The sequence below is a fragment of the Cydia fagiglandana genome, chromosome 17, assembly GCF_963556715.1.
Source record: "Cydia fagiglandana chromosome 17, ilCydFagi1.1, whole genome shotgun sequence".
NCBI classification, from domain to species: Eukaryota; Metazoa; Arthropoda; class Insecta; order Lepidoptera; family Tortricidae; genus Cydia; species Cydia fagiglandana.
In genome coordinates, this window is record NC_085948.1 from 10,925,980 (window position 1) to 10,949,693 (window position 23,714).

Genomic DNA, 23,714 nt, shown 5'->3' on the forward strand with positions numbered 1-23,714 from the left:
GATCTGTATACTACAACGCACGCGCACGTGCACGTCACGCACACGCACCCGGTGTGCACAGGCCTTAAACGAGCAATTTTTGTCTATTTAAATCGGGGATCTCGGAAACGGCTTTAACGATTTCGATGAAATTTCCTACATATATGGAGGTTTTCGGGGGCGAAAAATCTATCTAGCTAGGTCTTATCTCTGGCAAAAACGCGCATTTTTGAGTTTTTATATTATGTTTTTCTCCCAGATATTATTTTTATATGGTAAAAAACAATGCAGTAATAACTTCCCGTCCGCTAAAACAGGTCAATAATTGAATTTTTTAAATGTGAATTAGACCATAAAGAAGTACATCCCGTACTATTTTTGCTACAATAAGGTGAACATTTCCGATCATATTGGAGAGAAAAAATTATATCAATCAGAGTGTACCTAAGTAACCAACGATTGGTTTTCGTTTATCTAACCAACTATTTAAGTCTAGGTAAAACAGATCCGGCATGATAAGTTTTAACCTTGAAATCACCTCGTCGAGGGACGAACAGTCCGGCCTTGTAATCAAAATTCAATAAACCCCGTTGCCGTATAATGTAACAAAGCTCAGGTGCATGGGACCACTCAAGCGGAACACGAATTATTGATTACCGCCTCTAGAATGGAATGTATTTAAATGAACATCACGCGATTGTTACGTCGTAAAAGGAGTAAAGTAAAATGGCAAAAGTTAGGAGGATAGCGGATGACCGCTTTTTCATGCAAACGTAGTCTCCATTTGGCGCTCCTGACTGACTCAATAATAAAAACATCGAAAAAAAAGTCGAACGAAGGGGCGTAGCTATGGTTAACACTCATCATTTGTGTAAAAACATTTCCCATTAACCTTAATAACTAAAGAGAAAACCTGTTACATTTTAATATGTTTTTTTTATAACTAGTCAATAGAACAGTTCCGTCACATGCGCGTTTTCCGGGCGGGGAGTGAGCGGCGCGTGAGCGTTTTATATGTAAAAGCGGCGCGCCCCGCTCACGCCCCGCCCGGAAAACGCGCTTGTGTGACGAAGCCTTAAAACCTGGTGTTAATATGTTTGGATTTTTATTATACAGTATTGTATAAAAAGGTGATCATCTTTTCTCTTTGAGAGGCCTAAGTACACAATGCTAATGAGTAGTATGTGTAACACACCTGTTTCTCCGTGTGCTCGGTGAGCCCGTCGACCCACACGCAGGTGGTGGCGACGGGCTTGCCGAAGCCCAGCTTGACCCGCGAGCCGCCCACGTACTCGCCGTCCATGGCACGGATGGCCTCCACCACGCTCGATATTGACGCGTACTGACAGAACGCGTAGCCCGCGCCTCCGCCGCTCCCTTTCTTGATATCGATTTCTATTATTCGTCCGAAGTGTTTGAATTTATCTCTCAATTGTTGTTGCGTTACATCTTTTTCTAAATTACCAATAAATAACGTCCTAGTCGCCTGAAACAAGTAATACAACTGTTTAACAATCATGGTAATATTATTATATTAGTATTAAATCAACAAGAATTATTTGGTAAAAAATAATATTTGGTAAAATGAAACTTGTCCAAGTAATTATTTGCTAAACAATAACTTGCCAAAAAAGACTATTGCTAACTGAAAATTTGCGATAAGTTGTTTTGCCAAACATTTTTTTGGGAAATGATAATTTGGGAAACATAGTTTGGGATGTGATACTTTGGGAAACGATTTTAGCCCATTCGTTAGTAAACCGTATCCAACATTATAAAGTCGTCCAGGCCGGTGTACTTTCGTTTCGGCCAAATACATTTCGCCAAATTTCACTTCCCAACAAACTTATCGCAATAGTTTCATTTCCCAAAGGAACCTTTAGCAAAGTTACACTTCGCATATAATTTATTTGGTCAAATTATCATTTGGCATGATTTTACTTTGTCAAATGTTATTAGGACAAAAACTTATTTAGCAAACGTTTTTTATTGTCTAATATTATATTCCAAAAAGATGTTTGGTCAAAATGGTCACTTCGCAAATTTGACAAATAGGCATCTCTATTTAAATTTGTACTTTTTGTTATGTTAATATAGGTACGTTAAATTCTACGTAATTTGGGTGGGTTGGGTTAGGTTTGAACTGCGATCCTTACAAAACGGTACCGCTATCAGAAAAGTGTAATTAATTTAATAGAATAACGAGATGTAAAAAATTTGCTTGACATTTTAAACTAAAATGTGGTTTAAATATTGGTGGTTTTTTACTAATTTTGGGTTATAATGATTACTTTGGTGTTATTTACTTTAATAGAATAGCAAGATGTAACAAATTTGGTTGTCTTTTTACATTAAAATGGAGTTTTAATTTTAGTGATAATTTACTACATATTTTTAGCAGTAAGAATGTATTTTTTTTGACGTTACATTTAACTATGTATATGTAATGATCAGTTAAATACTAGACAAATAAAATTCTGCAGCCTCCACTTTATTGGTATGTAAATTGTATGCCATGCAATATTTTGGGACATGTAAGTTATGCTTAATGATACATTTGACTAAATAATATTTGGTAAAATGAAACTTGTCCAAGTAATTATTTGCTAAACAATAACTTGCCAAAAAAGACTATTGCTAACTGAAAATTTGCGATAAGTTGTTTTGCCAAACATTTTTTTGGGAAATGATAATTTGGGAAACATAGTTTGGGATGTGATACTTTGGGAAACGATTTTAGCCCATTCGTTAGTAAACCGTATCCAACATTATAAAGTCGTCCAGGCCGGTGTACTTTCGTTTCGGCCAAATACATTTCGCCAAATTTCACTTCCCAACAAACTTATCGCAATAGTTTCATTTCCCAAAGGAACCTTTAGCAAAGTTACACTTCGCATATAATTTATTTGGTCAAATTATCATTTGGCATGATTTTACTTTGTCAAATGTTATTAGGCCAAAAACTTATTTAGCAAACGTTTTTTATTGTCTAATATTATATTCCAAAAAGATGTTTGGTCAAAATTGTCACTTCGCAAATTTGACAAATAGGCATCTCTATTTAAATTTGTACTTTTTGTTATGTTAATATAGGTACGTTAAATTCTATGTAATTTGGGTGGGTTGGGTTGGAGATGGCGTGCGGTGTTCCACAGGGCTCGGTGCTGGGCCCACTCCTGTGGAACATTGGATACGACTGGGTCCTACGCGGGGCCTCTTTGCGGGGAGTCAGCATTACCTGCTACGCTGATGACACCCTCGTATCGGCCCGTGGCAGGACCTACAGGGAGGCCGCCTATGTAGCTACAGCAGGGGTTGCATACGTGGTGCACAGGATTCGGGCGCTAGGTCTGGAAGTCGCACTGCACAAATCTGAGGTTCTGGTCTTCCACGGGCCTCGGAACAAACCACCGGAGGGAGCCCAAATTACCGTGGGAGGAACTTCCATCGCCGTCGGGTCGACGATGAAGTACTTGGGACTCGTTCTCGATGGTAAGTGGAAGTTCGAGGAACATTTCAGGCGCTTGGCTCTGAAATTGCTGGCTGCAGCCGGAGCCTTTGGGCGGATTCTCCCAAATCTAGGCGGTCCAGGAGGAGCCTGCAGGCGGCTTTATATAAGTGTGGTGCGCTCAATGGCGCTTTACGGGGCGCCAATATGGGCGGGCACCCTGAGAACTCGAAGTGCGGCGCTATTGCGTCGGCCGCAGAGGGCCATAGCTCTCAGGGTGGCTAGAGCGTATCGCGATAACTCGCACGCAGCAGCCGGCCTGCTAGCCGGGAGCCCGCCTTGGGACCTTGAAGCCAAGGTTCAGTCTGCGGTCTATTGGCGGGTGCTAGCAGCCAAGGAGGGAGGAAAACTGGCCCGCCCCTCAAGAAGTTCGCAAGTGGCGGGAAGAAGCACGAGAGGTGCTCTATGAAAAGTGGTCGGAGCGTCTGGAGATCCCGGGAGCTAGCCGGGACCTGGTGGCCGCTGTTCGGCCTGTCCTGAAAGAATGGGTCGAATGCAAGCACGGTGTACCCTCCTTCCACCTCACACAGCTCCTGACGGGGCACGGCTGCTTCGGCTGGTACCTGTGTGAGAGGGTGGGAAGAGAGCCGACGACAGTGTGCCACCATTGTGATGGAAGAGCCGTGGACACGGCCCAACACACGCGCGAGATATGCCCTGCGTGGGCGGAGCATTTTTGGGTTATAATGATTACTTTGGTGTTATTTGCTTTAATAGAATAGCAAGATGTAACAAATTTGGTTGTCATTTTACATTAAAATGGAGTTTTAATTTTAGTGATCATTTACTACATATTTTAGGCAGTAAGAATGTTTGTTTTTTGACGTTACATTTTACTATGTATATGTAATGATGATCAGTTAAATACTAGACAAATAAAATTCTGCAGCCTCCACTTTATTGGTATGTAAATTGTATGCCATGCAATATTTTGGGACATGTAAGTTATGCTTAATGATACATTTGACTAAATAATATTTAAGGTAAAATGAAACTTGTCCAAGTAATTATTTGCTAAACAATAACTTGCCAAAAAAGACTATTGCTAACTGAAAATTTGCGATAAGTTGTTTTGCCAAACATTTTTTTGGGAAATGATAATTTGGGAAACATAGTTTGGGATGTGATACTTTGGGAAACGATTTTGGCCCATTCGTTAGTAAACCGTCCAGGCCATTCGTCTGCTCGTTTGCCTCCTATATCATAAAAATAAAGATGAGGGTACTTTCACGCGAGCGCGACGCATTTTGATACTTACAACTTCATTAAGATACCACAGATCCCACTAATTAAAAGGTGTCTTGAACCCAGTTTATACCTAACTAACACAATAACACTGAACTAACAGTTTGTCAAAAGGATAAAAAATACTGACCTTCGGATGGTATTCATCAATATCAGTCTCGTAAGGTTTGGCCGAATCCGCATCTTCATCGCAACTTTGGTGAGGTGCCACTGAGATCTTACACCCAAAAAAAAGCTTATCTTGAGACACTTCGAGTGCCTTCTCTACGTCGGACGGTTTCTTAAAACGGACCACTGCGTATCGGTCGGCGTTCTGACCGACCACCTTCACCCACACCACCTTCCCGTGTTTCTTGTACTCGTGGTAGAGACCATCTTTGAGTGAACTATCCGTCGACCTTGTCGGAAGATTTCGGACACAAATGGCCAGAGGTCTCCCGCTTGCAGTCGACGCCCACTGAAGAAAAAGAACAACAAAAATTAATAATCAATCAAAAATCTGTACTGCCGCCACAACAACTACTCGTAATTTCGCACTTGTCATCTCATATATTTGTGAATGCATGATGACATCATACTGAATGCACTGATACCAAATATACCCATATCCGAGACGACATGAGCGAAAATCGATTTCTAGACTTTTCGAGAAAAGGCTAAACCACTAAAGCGATGTGTATATATTACAACGCGCACGTGCACGTCTACGTACTGTATCCACCTGGTGTGAACAGGCCTTAAAACCTTTCGCGTTTTGAACACATGTGTCGTGTCGAAACGGCGGTAAATAAAGGTAATAAAATAAATTGGCGATAGTTCCGGTTGTAAATGTGAGTTAATATTTGAGGTAGGTAGTCGAGTTGAGATAGAGACCTGGTGTTGTAAGCCGGGCGGCGTGCGGTGCGCGTTGTGGTGCGGCGTGTGCGGCGGCGGCTGCTGCGGCGTGGAGGCGCGCGAGGTGTCGGAGGGCTCGGGCGAGCTGGACTCGGAGCGCGACGAGCCGGAGCCGGACGCGCGCCGCCGCCGCCCGCTGTCGGCGCCGCCCGGCGTGCTGGGCGTGCTCTCGCCGCCGCCGCCGCTGGTGCGCTCCCCGCTCGCGTACCATCGGTGGTGAGGTGTCGTCCTGCAACAGACCCAACCCTACGTCTATAATTATCCGCTCTGATGGCCTATTGATAGCCGACACTAAAAGCGGTGACTGGAGCGATGAGGTTAGTCACATATTTGGGATCAAGCGTGTTAGGATATGGTAATGTCGATTGCATCCCTTTCTATACGAATATTGATATTCCACCGTGATTTTTCAATCAAATCATGAATTTAAAGAAAATGGTGAAATAAGTACAAAAACAACTACCTCGTCTATGCTATAAGCTAAGCAAGCAGCATTTATAATAGTATTCAACCAAAGAGTATTGATTGTATACGATGAGTAAAATCCAAGAGCAAGTCGTGCCGTGTTTGAAAGCTGAACTAGACCGCGCTATACAGCGCCATACGTCTGTGGTAACTGGATTGTCCGAACTTCAGCGTCTGACAACCACATACACACAGACACACATACATACAGAGTTACCACATTTAGTACAGCTCCGTACTATGCTCATATGTGGTAACTCTGGTTGCGAGCACCATCTAGATTCCATTACACCATCTAGATGACACATTCGAAGTCCGACTTTCTCTTAGACTTTACACATCGTATACAATCAATGAAACTTTGTATTCTAACTAAATTAAAAAATCACTATTAAGCACGAGTTCCCAGTTTTAATAAAACATCAATTTAAAAATAATGTAACGATATGCTAGATCGATTTATTAAACATTTCATTATAAAGGAAGGTTAGCAACATTAAAATTAAATGCATTCTACTAGCCCCGATGCATCTGTCTGTTCAGTGCACGGATTTAGAATTAATAATCCGGATTGTGTACACTGGCCAAAAAGTGTGTCCACATGAGAGGTTAAACCTGAGCCCTGCATCTCTTTCTAATTAGGGTGACCATAAGTCACATGAATGTGGGATATTAGCATAAGATGGATTATATAGTTTGGCCAGGTTCTTTTCTCATTCGCACATAATCAGAGAGAATAATACTGTATTTTCCCTATGCTAGTATAATTGTCCCAGAAAAGAGATCCATCTCTTCATTTTCCCTTCTGTAAAACGCTTCACACAACCTTACTTAATTTAGTCGTTATAAAAGCTTTTAGTCGTTATAAAATCTATTACAGATGGGATGAGCGTATTGGATCGCGATCAATGCGATCATGGTCGATCGTGAGGAAGGTGGTCCGCCGTACGTCCATCAAAGACACAGCTATAAGAGAGAGCGAGACAGATATCCAGGGTCGGGTAAAACGTTGTAGTTGCACTAGGTAACTAGGTAATTCGCAAATCGTATCGATCAAAAACACTGCCATCGGTCGTGTTTTAATTAATCACCACTGATTGCGAATTTAATTCCTACTTTTAACACTTGTTTCGCAAATAACTTTGTAGTTATTATTACTATGCCGACTGGTTATCGATACTAGTCATTTTGTCAAGCCCTAGCGTTGCGTAACAATTTATGTTTTTACACGAAATTAGCTTGATTATTGACTAAAATGATAAAATATTAGCACACAACGAAATAAAAACTTACATTTAACCGTGTAAACCGGCATCTTACACTATTTATGCTCTTCATAATTTAACAAAATACCTATCACTATCAATATCATACTCATGGTGTGTTAATATACGTGATGACTTCCCTTTTGCATACTTTAGCTATTCTTTAAGCGTAAGCGTCATCGTAGATCTGTAATTGCAACAAAATTTTCAAATTTGCCGCCGTTGTATACGGACGGAAATATGTGTTCAACCTATATAGAATCGATTACATATATATAAATAGTTAGAATTAACGTTTCAGTAATTAAATATTATGTATAAATATGAGTCTGTTATGTCTAAGGACTTTGGATTTAATTTTTGGCAATTATTATAGTCCGTTTTTTTTAGCATTAGAAAGAACTTCGCAGAAGTAAGCGTGTGGTTCCAAATCCAGCACTTTTAGCGGTAGTAATTTGAAGTAAATTATATGTATTGACCGTGTTACATTAGATAATTCAATAATTATTAACAATTAAAGAGCCTGATAATAACTGCACGCTTGCTTCTGTGGAGTTCTTTCTAATGCTAAAAAAAACGAACTATAGCTCTCATTACGTGAACCGAATAATTAAACATGCCGAAATATGTATAGTTATCTTAATTTATTTATTAGTATACTATTTAGGTACCTAAACTTATTTTTACATTAAGTACGTAATAATAATTCTGTAAGACTGATCTAAATCGTACCGACATCATGGTCACCCTAATGAGTTTGACAATGTATTCTTGTATTTTTATCGTAAAATTGAATAATTGTGACCAACCTGTAAAAGATATTCCACAATCAGCGTAGCTTTCACTTCTACAACCCCACACACAACATGTTTTAACAATTTTTTAAAATATTTTACGAATAAATGCTAAGCGGCGCCATTTACGTATTTTGTAAATACACGAAAAATACGTCATCAAGTTGGGGATACCAATTAATATTCAAAGTTACTACAATTTCTACCATATTCAATTTACTGTTTTTTTTTTTGTTGTACACATGCTTGGCTTAATCAGTTAATAATATTAACATCATAATAATTAACAAATTACTTAAAAGATATCAGAACTGTAATCGGAATATAGCACTAAAATATTATAAGAAGATAATGAATTTCAGTAGTATATTGATATAATTTCTACCACAATGGTATCTTTTTAACATTGGCAACATGTGCGAGTGAGACACAGGGCTCGGGTTTTCTATCTCATGTGGACCGTTTTCTCTAGTCTGGTACGAACAACTTTCTGTCTCGGTGATAAGGTTCAAATTAGTGTGGCAAAAAAAGTGACAAATCGCTCCAGTTTAAACAATATAGCTTCATGGTTCAGTGTTCAACTGTTCACGTCTTATAGTTTTTAGCATTAGAAAGAACTCCGCAGAAGCAAGCGTGCAGTTTTTATCAGGCTCGTTAATTGTTAATAATTATTAAATTATCTAATGTAGCATGGTCAATACATATAATTTACTTCAAATTGTTACCGCTAAAAGTGCCAATTTTAGAACCACAAGCGAACTTCTGTGAAGTTCTTTCTAATGCTAATAAAAACGGACTATAGCCATAGCGTATTCTGAGTTTCCCCCATTAGTAGAACGTGGTAGTTTTGTCCTAAGAACTTTTTCTTGTACCTCTTTGGCATGGTTTAAGATACGCCAAAATAACAATAAACACAATGGGTTAAGGGTTAAAATATATCTGTGTTTACTGTTTCTTTATCTTCAGTGAGAATTGGACAAGGCAATATTGTAGAAAGGGTATTTATTTTTTTCTGAATATGACTGAGTGAATTAAAACTTCAATTTTTAATGAGAGTCTCTAATTTGAATCGTATCTCATATAGATAAGAAATCGTACTTGTGTTTTATTTGTCGTTTTATTTTATTTTATTTTCTTTATTGGGGAAAAAACAGACATTGGCAGATAATACAAAAAAGAGGACATAGGTTTATACAGGTAAGTGCAACCTACATCCTGAGACAATTCCCACTAAGATTTGTATTCAGGTAAAACCGTTCCAGCATATCGTTATACAAATAAGTTTATAAGAAAACTACTCGTGCACGGTAAACTAATCCCTAAGCACACGGAGCGTAAGCGTAAGAGACGCGTATGCGTATCGTAATTACTAGAGATGCACCGGATATCCGGTTACTATCCGGTATCCGGCCATTATTTGCTATCCGGCCGGATACCGGGTAGTGACCTACTATCCGACCGGATACCGGATAGTAACATTGCTTGATTTCGGAGTAAACAAATTGGATTTAAGAAACAGACACGGTCATAATCGTACTTGTTTATTATTTTAAAACAATTTAATAATTCCACTGACTTGCACACGCACTCATTTCGAACCTAGAAATGAGTCCGCGCGAACGTTTACTAGGAAACAGGTCAAACCTGCAGAATGTGCACCTGATGAAAAACCGAAATGTAGGTATAGTTCCGCTGGCCGAATATTCTGCGGCCGGTATCCGGTATCGGTATCCGATATCCGGCCAAACAACTATCCGTTGCATCTCTAGTAATTACATATTACGCTTGCGCGGCTCTTATGTTTCGACGCCGTGTGCTGAGGGCCTAAACTACACGCGCGTCGCGTCGAGCTGATGGGAAATGCTAAATATAAAATTTGTAATTGTGCCGAGCTACCGATAAGCATCGAATAGTTTATGGCTCAGCCATGATAGTATTGTGTGTTTCTAAAAGAACCGACGTTACCTTTCAACGTTAGAAGGAGGCGTGTTGTAGGGCGCGGTAGAATTTTTCCGCTGGTACCTGCCGTATGTGACTGGCGTGTTGCCGCGCCGGCAATAGTCCGTCGCGCTGTCGTTGGTGCCCCGCCAGTTCGCCGGGGCAGCCGCCGTCGCCACAATCGCACACGGGTTGCTAGTGCTATCTTCGCCGCCCCTGGAATAGAAACAGCAACACATTCTAGTGATTGTCTAACGATACAGAACGCGACAGCATTAACGGTAATAAGTACTGAAATACTGGCAGTATATGTATAATGTTGAGAAAACTTCATTTTTGCTTAATGCACACGCACGGCGGGAGCGGGCGTGCGCAGGCGTGCGCGTGATGTGACCAAGCGGGCGAGCGGCGGGCCCGCGGCGCGGTGTGAGTGCTCGGCGGCAGGTCCGACGTAGGTAGTGTGTACTAAGGTCCAATTTTTAGTTGTAATAAAATACAACCCGCCTGACCCGCGCACGCCCTCTCAGACTCGCGCACAACCGGTTCCGCGCCCTAAAATGGACCTTAATACGGACTACGTAGGACCCGCCTCCAAGCATTCACACTGCGCCGCGGGTCCGTTGGTCACGGTCACGCTCACGCCCGCACACGCCCGTCGAAGCCCGCGCAGGCCCGGCTCCCGCCGCGTGTGTGCATTAAGCTTTTATCAGTGACATCATAGTTTCCATGTTTAATAAAATACTCCTCAAGTAGACTTATAATATCATATCTCTATGATATTTTAAAAATAAGCCTTCGGATTTTAAATTTTTGATCGAATTGCGCAAAGGGTAAAAAACTAAAGCCCCTCTTGCAATACCGTACTGATTACGAATTTGCACTTAATAAATAATAAATTATTTGAAAATATGAGCTATTGTTGCTAATATGTATCTGCCAATCAAACCCGAAAAAGGCGGACCAGCGATCTGGTCAAAATCGTAAGAAGCCATGTGAAACAGGCAGCACCGGCATAATGGAAATCTTCGGGGCCTCCCTAGGGTTGCCAGATCGAAAGGCGCTAATATCGGGAAACAATATCTATTTTTCGGGATTTTGGGACTTTATTCGGAAAAAAAAATACATTAATATTAAAGTGATTATATTAAAAACAACGATATTTTACATTATTGGCACTACGTCAGTTCGCTTGCTCGGCGACAGTTCGGAACTTGAAATTGTTGTTTTATAACGTGAAGCTGTTTTTCGGGACAAGTTTCACTTTGTCGGGAATCGGGAACACATGCTAAAAATCGGGAGAATCCCGCCAAATCCCGACCATCTGGCAACCCTAGGCCTCCCTCCCATCCTCCCATGTCCAGCACTGGACTTCAATCCAAGATGGCAGAGTATCTAATCAAGATCGTTCTGGAGAACTTGAAGAATGTGAGCAAGTTCTTTCTTGTGTGCGCACACACGGTGGGAGCGTGCGGCCGTGCGTGCGCGGGCGTCTCACACTCGTGCCGCGGACCCATCGCGGGCCCGTTCAGGGCGTTCAGCCGCGCACGCCCGGCCGGGGCAAGCCTAATATGGCTCATAAAAGACATCTCGGAACAGTCGGAACTTGCAATTAATAATGACATACTTTGCACACTATTTCCCGCTATAGTTCGTTTTTTTAGCATTAGAAAGAACTTGCAAGAAGGTAAGCGATCTTGACATGTCTTTTAATTAAAAAACGCTTTCTAAAAATCAAAAACGATTACTTATGAAAGCAGAAGAATATAAATGATCGTATTAGATTCATAATTGTTACATATTCGCCGTAACTTATTTTTAGAATGTGTTTTTCAATTAAAAGACACATCAAGATTGTTTACCTTTTTTCTAATGCTAAAAAAAACGAACTATAGGTACTGTTCGGAAATGTAGCAATAGATGGTGGTTGAAAAGAACAAGTTTTCGTCAAAAATTCAATTTTGGTACCTACAATCTGTTACTTTGTTTCAACGAGGCAATTTTAACAAACCAAAACAAAATTGCGTTGTTTTATCACAGGTTACAAAGGTACAAATTGGAACCCGTCGCCGAGCCCGACTTCGTGTCGCCGCGTTTTTCGCTGTGTTAGGCCCTCAGCCAAGGCCTGTTCACTTCCTAAGAAAGTTATGTCCCCAAATAATTGCGCATGTGTGCGCCTGAAGCTTCTATGTGTGCGTTGGCCTCCGAGAAAAAGTTGCGAGTAATAAAAATAAAAACATTTTTCTACAGCAACATTGCTCCCAACTCTGATTTAAATTATCACGAATTTTATACATAATTAATCATAAAACGGGACTCAAAATGCTTAAAACTTAATTACACGCGATTAAGTTTTATAATGAATATTTGCTTTGTTTGAGCGTTAATTTGCCATTTATAGTGGAAATAGTTTAATTTGAAACCTCAAACAGCTCGGCCTAGATCTATGACAAAGATATTTTATCTGTGCTTTTCGCTCTTGCAAAAATGGCCGCTCAAGCTAGTTCGCTTTCCTTTACAATAAAACTGAAAATTAGTTATTGTGTCGATTCACAGTATAAATGTGTGTGAAAAGTAATAATACAATGCGTCTTTTCATAAAATCAAAGTTTTATTGCATAATCATCCACCATAATAAAAAAATATATTTGTCAATGACTCTGTCCAACTGCTGTGGTTAAAGTTCATAACGAACATTTTATTTATTAAATCTTTAAATAATAAATACAACGTAGCGGTACAACCACTTAAGGTGGTTCGCCTAGGTTACTCAAAACTTAACTCTCGCTAGAAGGCACCACTTTTGCAAAATTTCAGATTTAATTTTTTTGTGAAATGGTCTTGGTATTTGTATACTTAAAAGTATGTTTCGCGCACTCTTTAAGTAAATATTGAACTATTAAAATAAACATTGAATACTTCATTGTGCAAAAACCACCTTTTTAATTCGACGGAGTGTTGCTGTCACGCTTTTTCCTACTATTACTCACACATGCAAACAGTGTTTCCGTGATCCTTGTAGTAGACAATTTCACACAACGTAAGTATGTTGCAATAGCGTAACGGTATGTTCGTGGAAATACGTGCAAGAGGATTGGGGTTCAAGACTGGTGCGAGTAGGTAATTTCTTTTTGTTTCTCCTTTGTGTTATCTTACCTTTAAACGAGCAATTATTAGATATATAATTATTTATTTATATATTTGGATGGTATCAGAAACGGCTCTAACGATTTCGATGAAATTTGCTATAAGGGGTTTGATCTCTTAGCTAGGTCTATGAGAAAACGCGCATTTTTGAGTTTTTATGTTTTGTAAGGTTTGGTCGGTCTCCCAGATATTCAATCTCCGCTTGGCAACTAATCCCAGAATTGGCATGCGCACTAGTTTTTACGAAAGCGACTGCCCTGACCTTCCAACCCAGAGAGTAAACTTATTTGGATTAGTCCGGTTTCCTCACATTGTTTTCTTTCACCGAAAAATAGGTATCGGTGTATAAATAGGTATCAAATGCTATTTCGTACAAAAGTTCGAAAAATCATTGGTACGAGCCGGGGTTAGAACCCGCGACCTCCGAATTGCTTTCCGCTAGGCCAGCAGCGCTTCCCCCACATACTCAGTGTTATCAGGTTTTTTAAAAATCAAAAACGATTACTTATGAAAGCAGAAGAATATAAATGATCGTATTAGATTTATAATTGTTACATATTTGCCGTAACTTATTTTTAAAATGTGTTTTTCAATTAAAAGACACGTCAAAATTGTTTACCTTATTTCTAATGCTAAAAAAACAAACTATAGTAATAATTGTGTTTTTCATTCATAGACAAAATCCATTATTTTTAACCACATGAAATTTTATACACTTCTTTTTAGGGTTCCGTACCCAAAGGGTAACGGGACCCTATTACTAAGACTTCGCTGTCCGTCCGTCCATCCGTCCGTCCGTCTGTCACCAGGCTGTATCTCACGAACCGTAATAGCTAGACAGTTGAAATTTTCACAGATGATGTATTTCTGTTGCCGCTATAACAACAAATACTAAAAACAGAATAAAATAAAGATTTGAATGAGGCTCCCATACAACAAACGTGATTTTTGACCAAAGTTAAGCAACGTCGGGAGTGGTCAGTACTTGGATGGGTGACCGTTTTTTTTTGCCTTTTTTTGTTTTTTTTTTTGCATTATGGCACGGAACCCTTCTTGCGCGAGTCCGACTCGCACTTGCCCGGTTTTTATTGCAGTGAGGATGTCCTGATTGTAAAAATCAGAGAGATTAGGAAGAGTATAATTTCTAATTATCTTTGTAAAAATAAAAGAATACGTGTAGCCCATACTTAATAATCGATTTATGATAATAAGAAAAATTAAATAAAAATAAAAAAACAATACGAAATTTAGGTGTAACAAAAATACAAAAAGTTATGTTCCAGCATACAATGACTGGGGATCGAACCGGGAATCTTCCGTTTGCAAGCAAAAAAGTGACTGTTTGCATAACACACCATGATAGTTCTTAGCTAAGCTGACGAACTTCTCGCTTAGGTCAATTAACTACCTGTCAAATATCAGTGTCAACAAAATTGCACTAAACATGACGGCACTCCAAATTCGAGCCGTGGTCGGCCCGGCAACGTCGGAAATGGTATGGCAACGTCGCAAATGTATCTGTACACGACATTTGTGACACACACATACGTAAAATTGATGAAAAGTTAACTATGATTTTTGCATGATTTCTGTATGAAACATTGTTTTCCTGTTAATTTCGCGCAAACGAATATTCGAAAGAAGATAAATGCGGAAATATTTGTGTACTAATAGTGTGTAGTTACTTAATGAGCTTTGATTGAATTTTGTATGAAAAGCGAACCACCTTAAGACTGTAAGTCTGTACCTACATAGATTACAGCAATGCACATAGAAAATGTGTTAAATGCGGAGCAATGGCTGTTGAAGCAGCCAGGGTGAAATTTATACAGCTTTAGTGGGTTCAGAAGGAACCGAGTCATAACGCATCTGGAAAGCGTATTAATTAACCGTGAAGAAATGTATGAATACAAGTTAGAAATCTGTGTAAAATGCCGTGTGTAAAGTGTAGTGTATCTGTTTGTAAAGTGTAATAAAAAATTAATAATGTAATGTAGTTAATTCCTGTGAATTTTCATCAAGTGGTGCTTGAAGGTAAGCTTCTTTCAAATCTAGCTCACAAAAACAACTATTTCCTTCAAAATTTGACAGTATGTCATTTATTGTCGGGAGAGGGAAATTATCTATTTCTAGGTTAGGGTTCAAAGTTACTTTATAGTCCCCAAAGAGGCGCACTGAGCCATCACCCTTCATCACTGGTACCACTGGTGTACCCCATTCGCTAAACTCTATTGGTGCAATACGACCATTTGCTAATAGTCTATTGATTTCGTTTTCAACTTTGGACTTTAACGCAAAAGGCACATTTCTTGCTGGCAAAAATTTTGGCTTGGCATTTGGTTTTAGTTTTAGGGTTATATTTGCCTTTTTAAAATTACCCCAGCCCGGTTCGAATACAATAGGGAACTCGTTTTTTATTTTATCTATATAGGCCTGTTTAGATGGAACATTAGTACATACATTAATATTTTGTTGTAATTTGAGTGGCCATAAATTTAGTTTTTTTAACCAATCTTTTCCTATAACCCTTGGTAACCCATCTTCTACCACTATGAGGGTCATATCCTCAAATTTTGAATCATTAAATATCACATTCAATTTTTTTAATAATCCAATTGGCTTTGAAATGGACTGGTCAAAATTAATCATAGTCATTTTAGAGTTTTCTATGTTGATTTGTGGGAAAAATTTGTTTCTGTCTCCTATATTTATTGTAGTTATATCTGACCCTGTGTCCACTTCAAAATCAAATGGAATCCCTTCAATTTTTAGTTTTAAAAACATAGGTGGTATTTTTTTAAATAACTTAATCCCAAATTAAGTGTCTGATACATATCATCTAGTTCATTGGTTTCACAAACATCTTCTTCTTTTTCTTCGGAGCAAACCACAGTTTTTAGGCTTGGTTTCTTTAGGGGGCATAGCCTAAAAATGTGTCCCTTCTTGCCACATTCCGAACAGTACTTAAAACGCAAGGTGCACTGGTCCTTCCAATGTCCTATCTTGCCGCAGCACAGGCACTTTGACTGTTGTTGTTGACGCTTTTTTTGAGGCTGTAGACTCACTTTCCCGCGATCTGTTGAGAGCTTGAACACATCAACTGGCTTGGCTGATAGTTTAAAAGCCATCTCTGCTGTCTCCGCAACTGCTGTTAACTTTGCCAGGGTCGCATCGGCCATCTTCAAAACTTCATATCTGATTGTCTCATTGTGGACGCCATTCAACAGTCTTTCTTTTAAATGTTCATCTACATCCTTGAAATCACAGTCTTTAGCCAGTTTGCGAACAGCTAACAGGTATTCCTTTATCGTTTCTCCTTCTTCTTGCTTCCTGTCCATGAATCTCGCTCTGCGCACTGCAAGATTTATTTTGGGGTGGTAAAATTCTTGCAGTTTTTTACATAGCTCCTCATATGTACTTTTACTTGGTATATTTGGAGCACATAACCCTGACAATGTGTCATAAACGTTACTTGTTAATTTTGTTATCAAAAGCGGAACCTTTTTGTCATCCGAGATATCGTGCAATAACATGTAACAATTGAGTTGTTCCTCGTAACTCCTCCAATTTCCGCCACTGAAATTTTCTAAGCTCGTAATAGGGAGCGTTGACTGGTGTGTCATTTTAATTTTGCTTGTTTTTACGTGTTCCCGAAGCACTTTCCGCAATTCGTCGATAGTCGGATTTGGGCCTGTCGTTAATTCTAATTGTTTTATGAGTTGTGACAAGGTATCTTTTGGTAGCTCCTGAATCCACGACGTTTGGCCACTTGCAATTTTTAATTGCAATTCTTCAAGGGACATTGTCGATTATTACTAAATTTGTTGTTGAGCTTCAGTTGTACGTAGTAGCAATTAAGATGACAGACAGAGTTGTGACATATGACGTATAGTGGCGTTTGACGTTTGCGTTTTGATATTGCTGGAATCTATGCTCTGCTTTACCGACCGGTTTCTTCACATTACTGTCCACTGCTCCGTGGTGACGTTTTAAGAATTGAAATATGTAGATAACCTCTATTTGCGAGATGTTGAAATACATACAGTTTCACGTCGATTCGTAAGCTTCTCGTCGCCAGTGTAATGTCGGGATGCTCGATGGGGGTGTATTTGTAGCTGGTAATTAATTAATACCAAATACTGGGTCTGTTATCTATTATTTATTCTATTAAATGGTAAGAGAAACACCTTAGTCGTACACTGTCTATTCCCCAAGAGAGAGAGGGCGGGGGGGGGGGGGAAACAGCGTTTAGTTACCACAGGTAGGTATGCCTAATGTTATTTGTATAATACTGAAAACTTTGTGAATGCGCTTTATTAATGTCTATTTTTATTAAGTTGTCAGGGTTTAATTTTCAGTGTATATTTCTATATGTAAAACAATACAGTCAGCAGCAGAAGTCGCTATACACTCCAGGTGCTCAAAGAGAGGTAAACGTTTAAACTGTCAAAAAGTTGTTGACTGTCATGGTAGCATTTACTTGTGAGCGCTCAACATGTCACAAATATCTTAACAGTCGCTATTCATTAATTTCTACACTTACAACAAATCATTGATACCTTAGCTGTCAAAAAACCACTGGTATCTAAGCGGTCAACGTGTCAAATATATCTGAACAATATGGAAAAATAGACGTTTAAAGCATACATGTATGGTCGTATATTGAATGAATAATAGCTATGCTAATTTCAGGTAAAGCGTTTTGACAATCATCGAAAGCAGTACAGTCTTGTCATCACATACATCTATCTCACGTTTTGCCCTTCAACCATTGACAGTGGTCTGTCAGTCAACTTACTGCAAACTATTTCTTTTATTGAATAGAATTATCATCAAAACGAATGAGTGACACATAGCGAAAGCTAACTGAAGCCGAATTTAGAGCCAATTGTCAAGGCACGTTGTGGTCTTGTTACTAAGGCGTTTGCTTTTCAAAGCAGAGACCGCGGGTTCAAATCTCAGTCGGACGCACCTAGAAATTACAGCTTTTTTTTTTGGTTTCATTTTTATTATTAATTTGTGGTTTTATATTAATTTCGCATAAGTTTATATGTTTTTTGAAGATATTATGTCACATGTAGCGTATGTACGACTTTCTAACAGGACGTTGTAGGTTTGAACCCGCAGTGGGCGTTCCTTAGATTACTCCTGTGCCGAATGCCATTTGATGTTTACTGCTAGGTTATACTAACAATAAGTTCAAAGATATACAGTATGTATCAGGACGAAAGGCCAAGAAAGAGACCCATTAATGTTTAGATCATACTGGACAACTTTTACTATGGGACCAACCCCGATAACGCGGAAAAATAATTGGAAGTTTTATACATTTTGCTGGTCTGATGTTGAAATTTTCTATGGGAGAGTAAATTTTTTTCCGGGGTTTCGGGGTTGGTCCCATAGTAAAAGTTGCTCAGTATGACCTAAACATTAATGGGTCTCTTTCTTGGCCTTTCGTTCTGATACATACTGTATATAACTCCGTATACTCTATCCTCTCTGCTAAGTTGTAAAAACAAAATTCGTCATTCCTCCAACAAAATAAAGAGAGGAGTCATAGTTGGATATGCTTAACACCTTTACTGCCCGTGCTTCTCACGTGGGGCCACGGCTATCCTCATAAGGTTTACATGTCAGATTGGGACAGTGAACGTGTTACGTTTCAATTCTATTGTTTTCTCCTTCGTTCTTTGATCGATTCGGAGCATCGTATTTTAGTACTATATAGTATATTTAGTACAATAAGCGGGCTAAATAAATATATTAACATATAATATGCTCTACGGTTTGGAAGAACGGCCGCCTATGACAGTTAAAATAAAAAACCGATCATTCTCGTAGAACCTACCAAAGAATATAATACTCAGAACCTACTTATTTATTGTCTAAGTTTGACACTTGACGATAAAATACTTCTTTAAGAAAGGAGGTGTCAATTCGTAGCTGCTACAGTATTTTTTTTTAAGTTAAACTGATAAAACTTTGATGCTTAGTTACCATTGAAATAACAACTGCTTAGCAACTGGTGGCACCCTGGCTGCTGACGTACGTGATTGGCAGTGCGTGTAGGTATTAATGACAGCAGCTTGAATTTGAGTGCTTAGATACCACTGACTTTTTAACCGTTATTGTCATTGTGATTAAATAAGGGTGTATGTGTTAAAGAAACACTCAGAAGTTAAGATATATGTGACGAACTGAAAGCCTACGCTAAAATGACAACTTCGATGTCCTTATTTTTTTGACGATTGAAGTGTATATGTTTTCTTGGACACCTTGCCCGCTCAGGTATATCTGCTGCTGACTGTACAATGTTATAAACATAAATATGCCTTTTATTTAAATCAATAGATAATACCACAAATAAGGGGTAATATTTGCATCTTTCATATATTTCGTGATATGAAGATAACAAATATGTTTATCAACATAATTACTATATACCTATAATACCAATACCCGCCAGGCTAAACCGGTTGTTAACTTTAGTTCCATTGGTACACATCGAGGGCGCCAGTAGTATAAACGTATAAACGGTTGGGGACATTTTTTTGTATGGAGTTACCGTTCTTCTCCTAGTGAGTATTATATTCTTTGCCCTCAGCTCACGAAGCGTAAGAAACGCGTAAGCGTATCTTAAAAGCCGAGCCACACCGGCTTGCGTGTGCGTGACGTGCGCGTGTGCGTGCGCTAAAATGTTGGAGCCGCACACGCACACGTCACGCAAGCGGTGTGCCATCTCTCATAAGGATCTGTATACTACAACGCCGCACGCGCACGTGCACGTCACGCACACGCAGCCGGTGTGCACAGGCCTTAAAGGCCAAGCCACACCGGATGCGTGTGCGTGACGTGCGCGTGCACGTACGCGTCCCGCTGCGTTGTAGAATATGAAAACTCATAAGAGAGGACACACCGCTTGCGTGACGTGTGCGTGACGTGCGCGTACGCGGGACTTGCACGCAACGCAGCTCCGACGAGACAAACCGGCTGCGTGCGTGTACACGCGCAGCTCACTTGTATTTATTTACAACTAGGCCGGTGCGCGTGCTGGTTTTTAATACGTATTCAGTGATAAAAGAAAAACTAATTAAAATCGTTCGTTAATACGAATGTATATTTACAACATAGCACAAAGATTGCAAAAATTACGTCTTATAAAAATTTAATTTGGCCTGTGGGAACAAATTGATTTTAGGTATTAACGATACAATTGGAAAACAAGGTTGTTGTATTGTGAACTATTGTGCTTCGGTGAATAATTACTCTCAATTATCTCGATTCAAATATGAGACATTTTTTTTCCTCTAATTTCAATGGCGGCATTAGGTGAGCTGCTTCCATTTGCAACGGGAGTTATAATAACATGATGTAATAGGTACTGTCGGAGGAGTATTTTATTTTACTGCACGCATGACTGAGCTGCAGCGTGCGCCTGCGTGGCGTGTGCAGCACACTGAGTGGCGTGCGCTGCGAGACGTGCGCGTCACCTGGTGTGACAGGGGTGCTGCGCACGTCTCGCAGCGCACGCCACGCAGCATGCTGCACACACAGCCGGTGTGGCTCGGCCTTAATACGCGCGTAGAAGGAGAGCGCTACAAGTACAAACAAGTCCGCACACGAAGCGTAGCGTAGGAGATCTCTGTCTTCATTACCACGGTCGTAAGCGTATAGAACTTGTATGCAAACAGAACGATTAAGGTTCCGTCACACAGGCGCGTTTTCCGAGCGAGCGGGGCGTGAGCGTTTTATATGTAACAGCGGCGCGCCCCGGTCACGCGCCTACGCAATACGCGCCTGTGTGACGGAGCCTTTACGCTGTCTAAAAAGCCTTTACGCGACGCTCACGCCTACGCCTCGTGTGGTGAGGGCCTTAGCTTCGAACCCGACCGCATACCACGTACCTCGCTCTGACTGACGTGACGTCAGCGGCACTACCTATTGATCTGCGGTCGGGCTCGGCGACTTCGCGTTCGCGTCGCTGAATTCGAATAGTATTTCATAGAAATACATAGAAACCAGTCATAACACGACGTTTTAAGTTCAAACAATCGTCATGTATGTCACTTTATTGCACATAAACAGGTTTACATAAAACGGACAAAAACAAAACAAAAATAAAAATGTTATGTACAAAGGCGAACGTGTGTGTGTGCATTAAAGGCTCCGTCATACAAGCGCGTTTTGCGGGCGGCGCGCCGCTTTTACATAAAAAACGCTCACACGCCCTGGCCGGAAAACGCGCCTGTGTGACGGAATCTTAACACATTCGGTGCGGCATCGGCATGCAGCGCAAAACCCAAAGTTACTACCAGCTGGCAGTATATGCATTATGATCAATAGATTATATCATTATGATCAATAGATTATATCCTTGTGTATATACAGCTGCCGTCGACCGCAGATCTAGTTTAAAACATGCTCTTTCATATGCAACAAGATTCAGAACTCTAAGTTTAGTACTTATCTTTCTATGATTTTTTAAAAATTCATAATGTAAATGTACAGTTTCGAGATATTCGATTTTAAAGTTTCAAAGTTGAAAGACCAAGTTCTGCAAAGTTATGGAGATGACAGTTTTAAAATGTTACTTAATCATTATATTTCTAAAATAATGGCACTTAATCTCTAATATAAAATCTAATAAGGTAGGTTAGGTTCGTTAAAAGGTAGCTTCAGATAACCGAAGGGCAAACCGCTCAGAATTAGGAGCCTTGCGTCTAGTACCTTTTGAACGCCACAGACGGCAATTGACGTTAACGCAAAATAGTGACAACGACGCCAAAGACGGCATTTGACGTCGATTGTTTTTTGATGAAAATCTACTGAAAAACACCTCAGCATTATTTATTCACAAAACTAAATTTTACCCCCGTGGCACGTTCAAAAGGAGTACAGGAAATGTTTTTGGAAAAGAAACACAGGGTCGGTTGGACCAAACTGTTCGTATCGTTAAAGAGTTCGCTAAAATTTTATGTATGGATAGTTTCATAGTAAAGCGCCGGGGCGCGCCGGCTGACGTTGATCAGTCTGTCAAATGTGGTTGGTGCAACTGGCCCTTAGTCCCGTGGGACCATGGTATAAATAAATTACCCGTAGACCCACTGGCGAACACTGTTTAGAACAGTGGGACCACGGATAAAATGCGCGTGAGGATGGTGGTGTGGTATAAAAGTTAAATATCTGGGAGACCGAGCTTTGCTCGGAAAACATATAAAAACTCAAAAATGGGCGTTTTTCAGGATAAGACCTAGCTAGATTGATTTTTCGCCCCCTTCGCCCCCGAAAACCCCCATACAGCAAATTTCAACGAAATCGTTAGGGCCGTTTCCGAGATCCTCGAAATATATAAATAAATATAGAAGAATTGCTCGTTTAATTGAATAAGATATAAATTTATAAAAAAGCAAACCATGATCACCCTCAGACAACTATCACGATTACGTTGACACTATTGATTGAGCGCACTAACAATTTATTTGCCTTCGGCAATTTGCAATTTGCCTTTGGCATTTTACAAACGTGAAGCCGTTTATAAATTGATGACGCAGTTTGTAAACGGCGGATTCTTACAATTTGCCTGCAACATATCTAAGGAAGATCTTAGGTACTTATAGGGTTGCCAGATGGTCGGGATTTGGCGGGATTCTCCCGATTTTTAGCATGTGTGCCCGATTCCCGACAAAGTGAAAACTGTCTCGAAAAATACAGCTTTACGTTATAAAACAATAATTTCAAGTTCCGAACTGTCGTCGAGCGAGCGACCCGCGTTGAGAATATAGGTAGATAATGAGAAGACATTTTTTTTATTTGTTCAAGATCTCAAAGAATTTATACCTATTATTTTTATACAATAAAACCGGGCAAGTGCGAGTCGGACTCGCACACGAAGGGTTCCGTACCATAATGCAAAAAAAAAAAACAAAAAACAACGGTCACCCATCCAAGTACTGACCACTCCCGACGTTGCTTAACTTTGGTCAAAAATCACGTTTGTTGTATGGGAGCCCCATTTAAATCTTTATTTTATTCTGTTTTTAGTATTTGTTGTTATAGCGGCAACAGAAATACATCGTCTGTGAAAATTTCAACTGTCTAGCTATAATGTAAAATATCGTTGTTTTTAATACAATTATTTTTTTCCCGATTGAAGTCCTAAAATCCCGCATAATTTATATTTTTTCACGATAATAGCGCCTTTCGATCTGGCAACCCTAGGTACTTAACAGAGGTCCGATAACCATGATGATATTGATGATGGATGTATGTGTGACTGAACATGTCGATTACAGTGTCCATGTCAGCGATAATGAAATGAAATGAAAACATTTATTTTCAGGCAACTATTGGCCCATAGATAAATACCTTAAAACTAGCATACATATTAATACAAAATATATCTTAAAACTAAAAACACAATTATGGCTGCGATGCAGTTCGCAACCCCGCAGTGTCAGGGAGCCGGCCGCGGAACCGCCGGAA

General features: G+C 39.8%; 1 protein-coding gene across 3 annotated transcripts in view; it reads right to left on the minus strand.

Annotated features, from left to right (window-relative positions):
* Positions 1-23,714, minus strand: part of LOC134672465 (protein split ends) — a 163,174-nt gene that overhangs the window by 37,191 nt on the left and 102,269 nt on the right. For all 3 annotated transcript variants that reach the window (XM_063530389.1, XM_063530388.1, XM_063530387.1), the window contains exons 3-6: positions 10,116-10,304; positions 5,606-5,855; positions 4,863-5,189; positions 1,175-1,465 (exon numbers count right to left, since the gene is read on the minus strand). In XM_063530389.1, the coding sequence (XP_063386459.1) occupies positions 1,175-1,465; positions 4,863-5,189; positions 5,606-5,855; positions 10,116-10,304 (1,057 nt within the window). The remainder of the gene's footprint in view (positions 1-1,174; positions 1,466-4,862; positions 5,190-5,605; positions 5,856-10,115; positions 10,305-23,714) is intronic.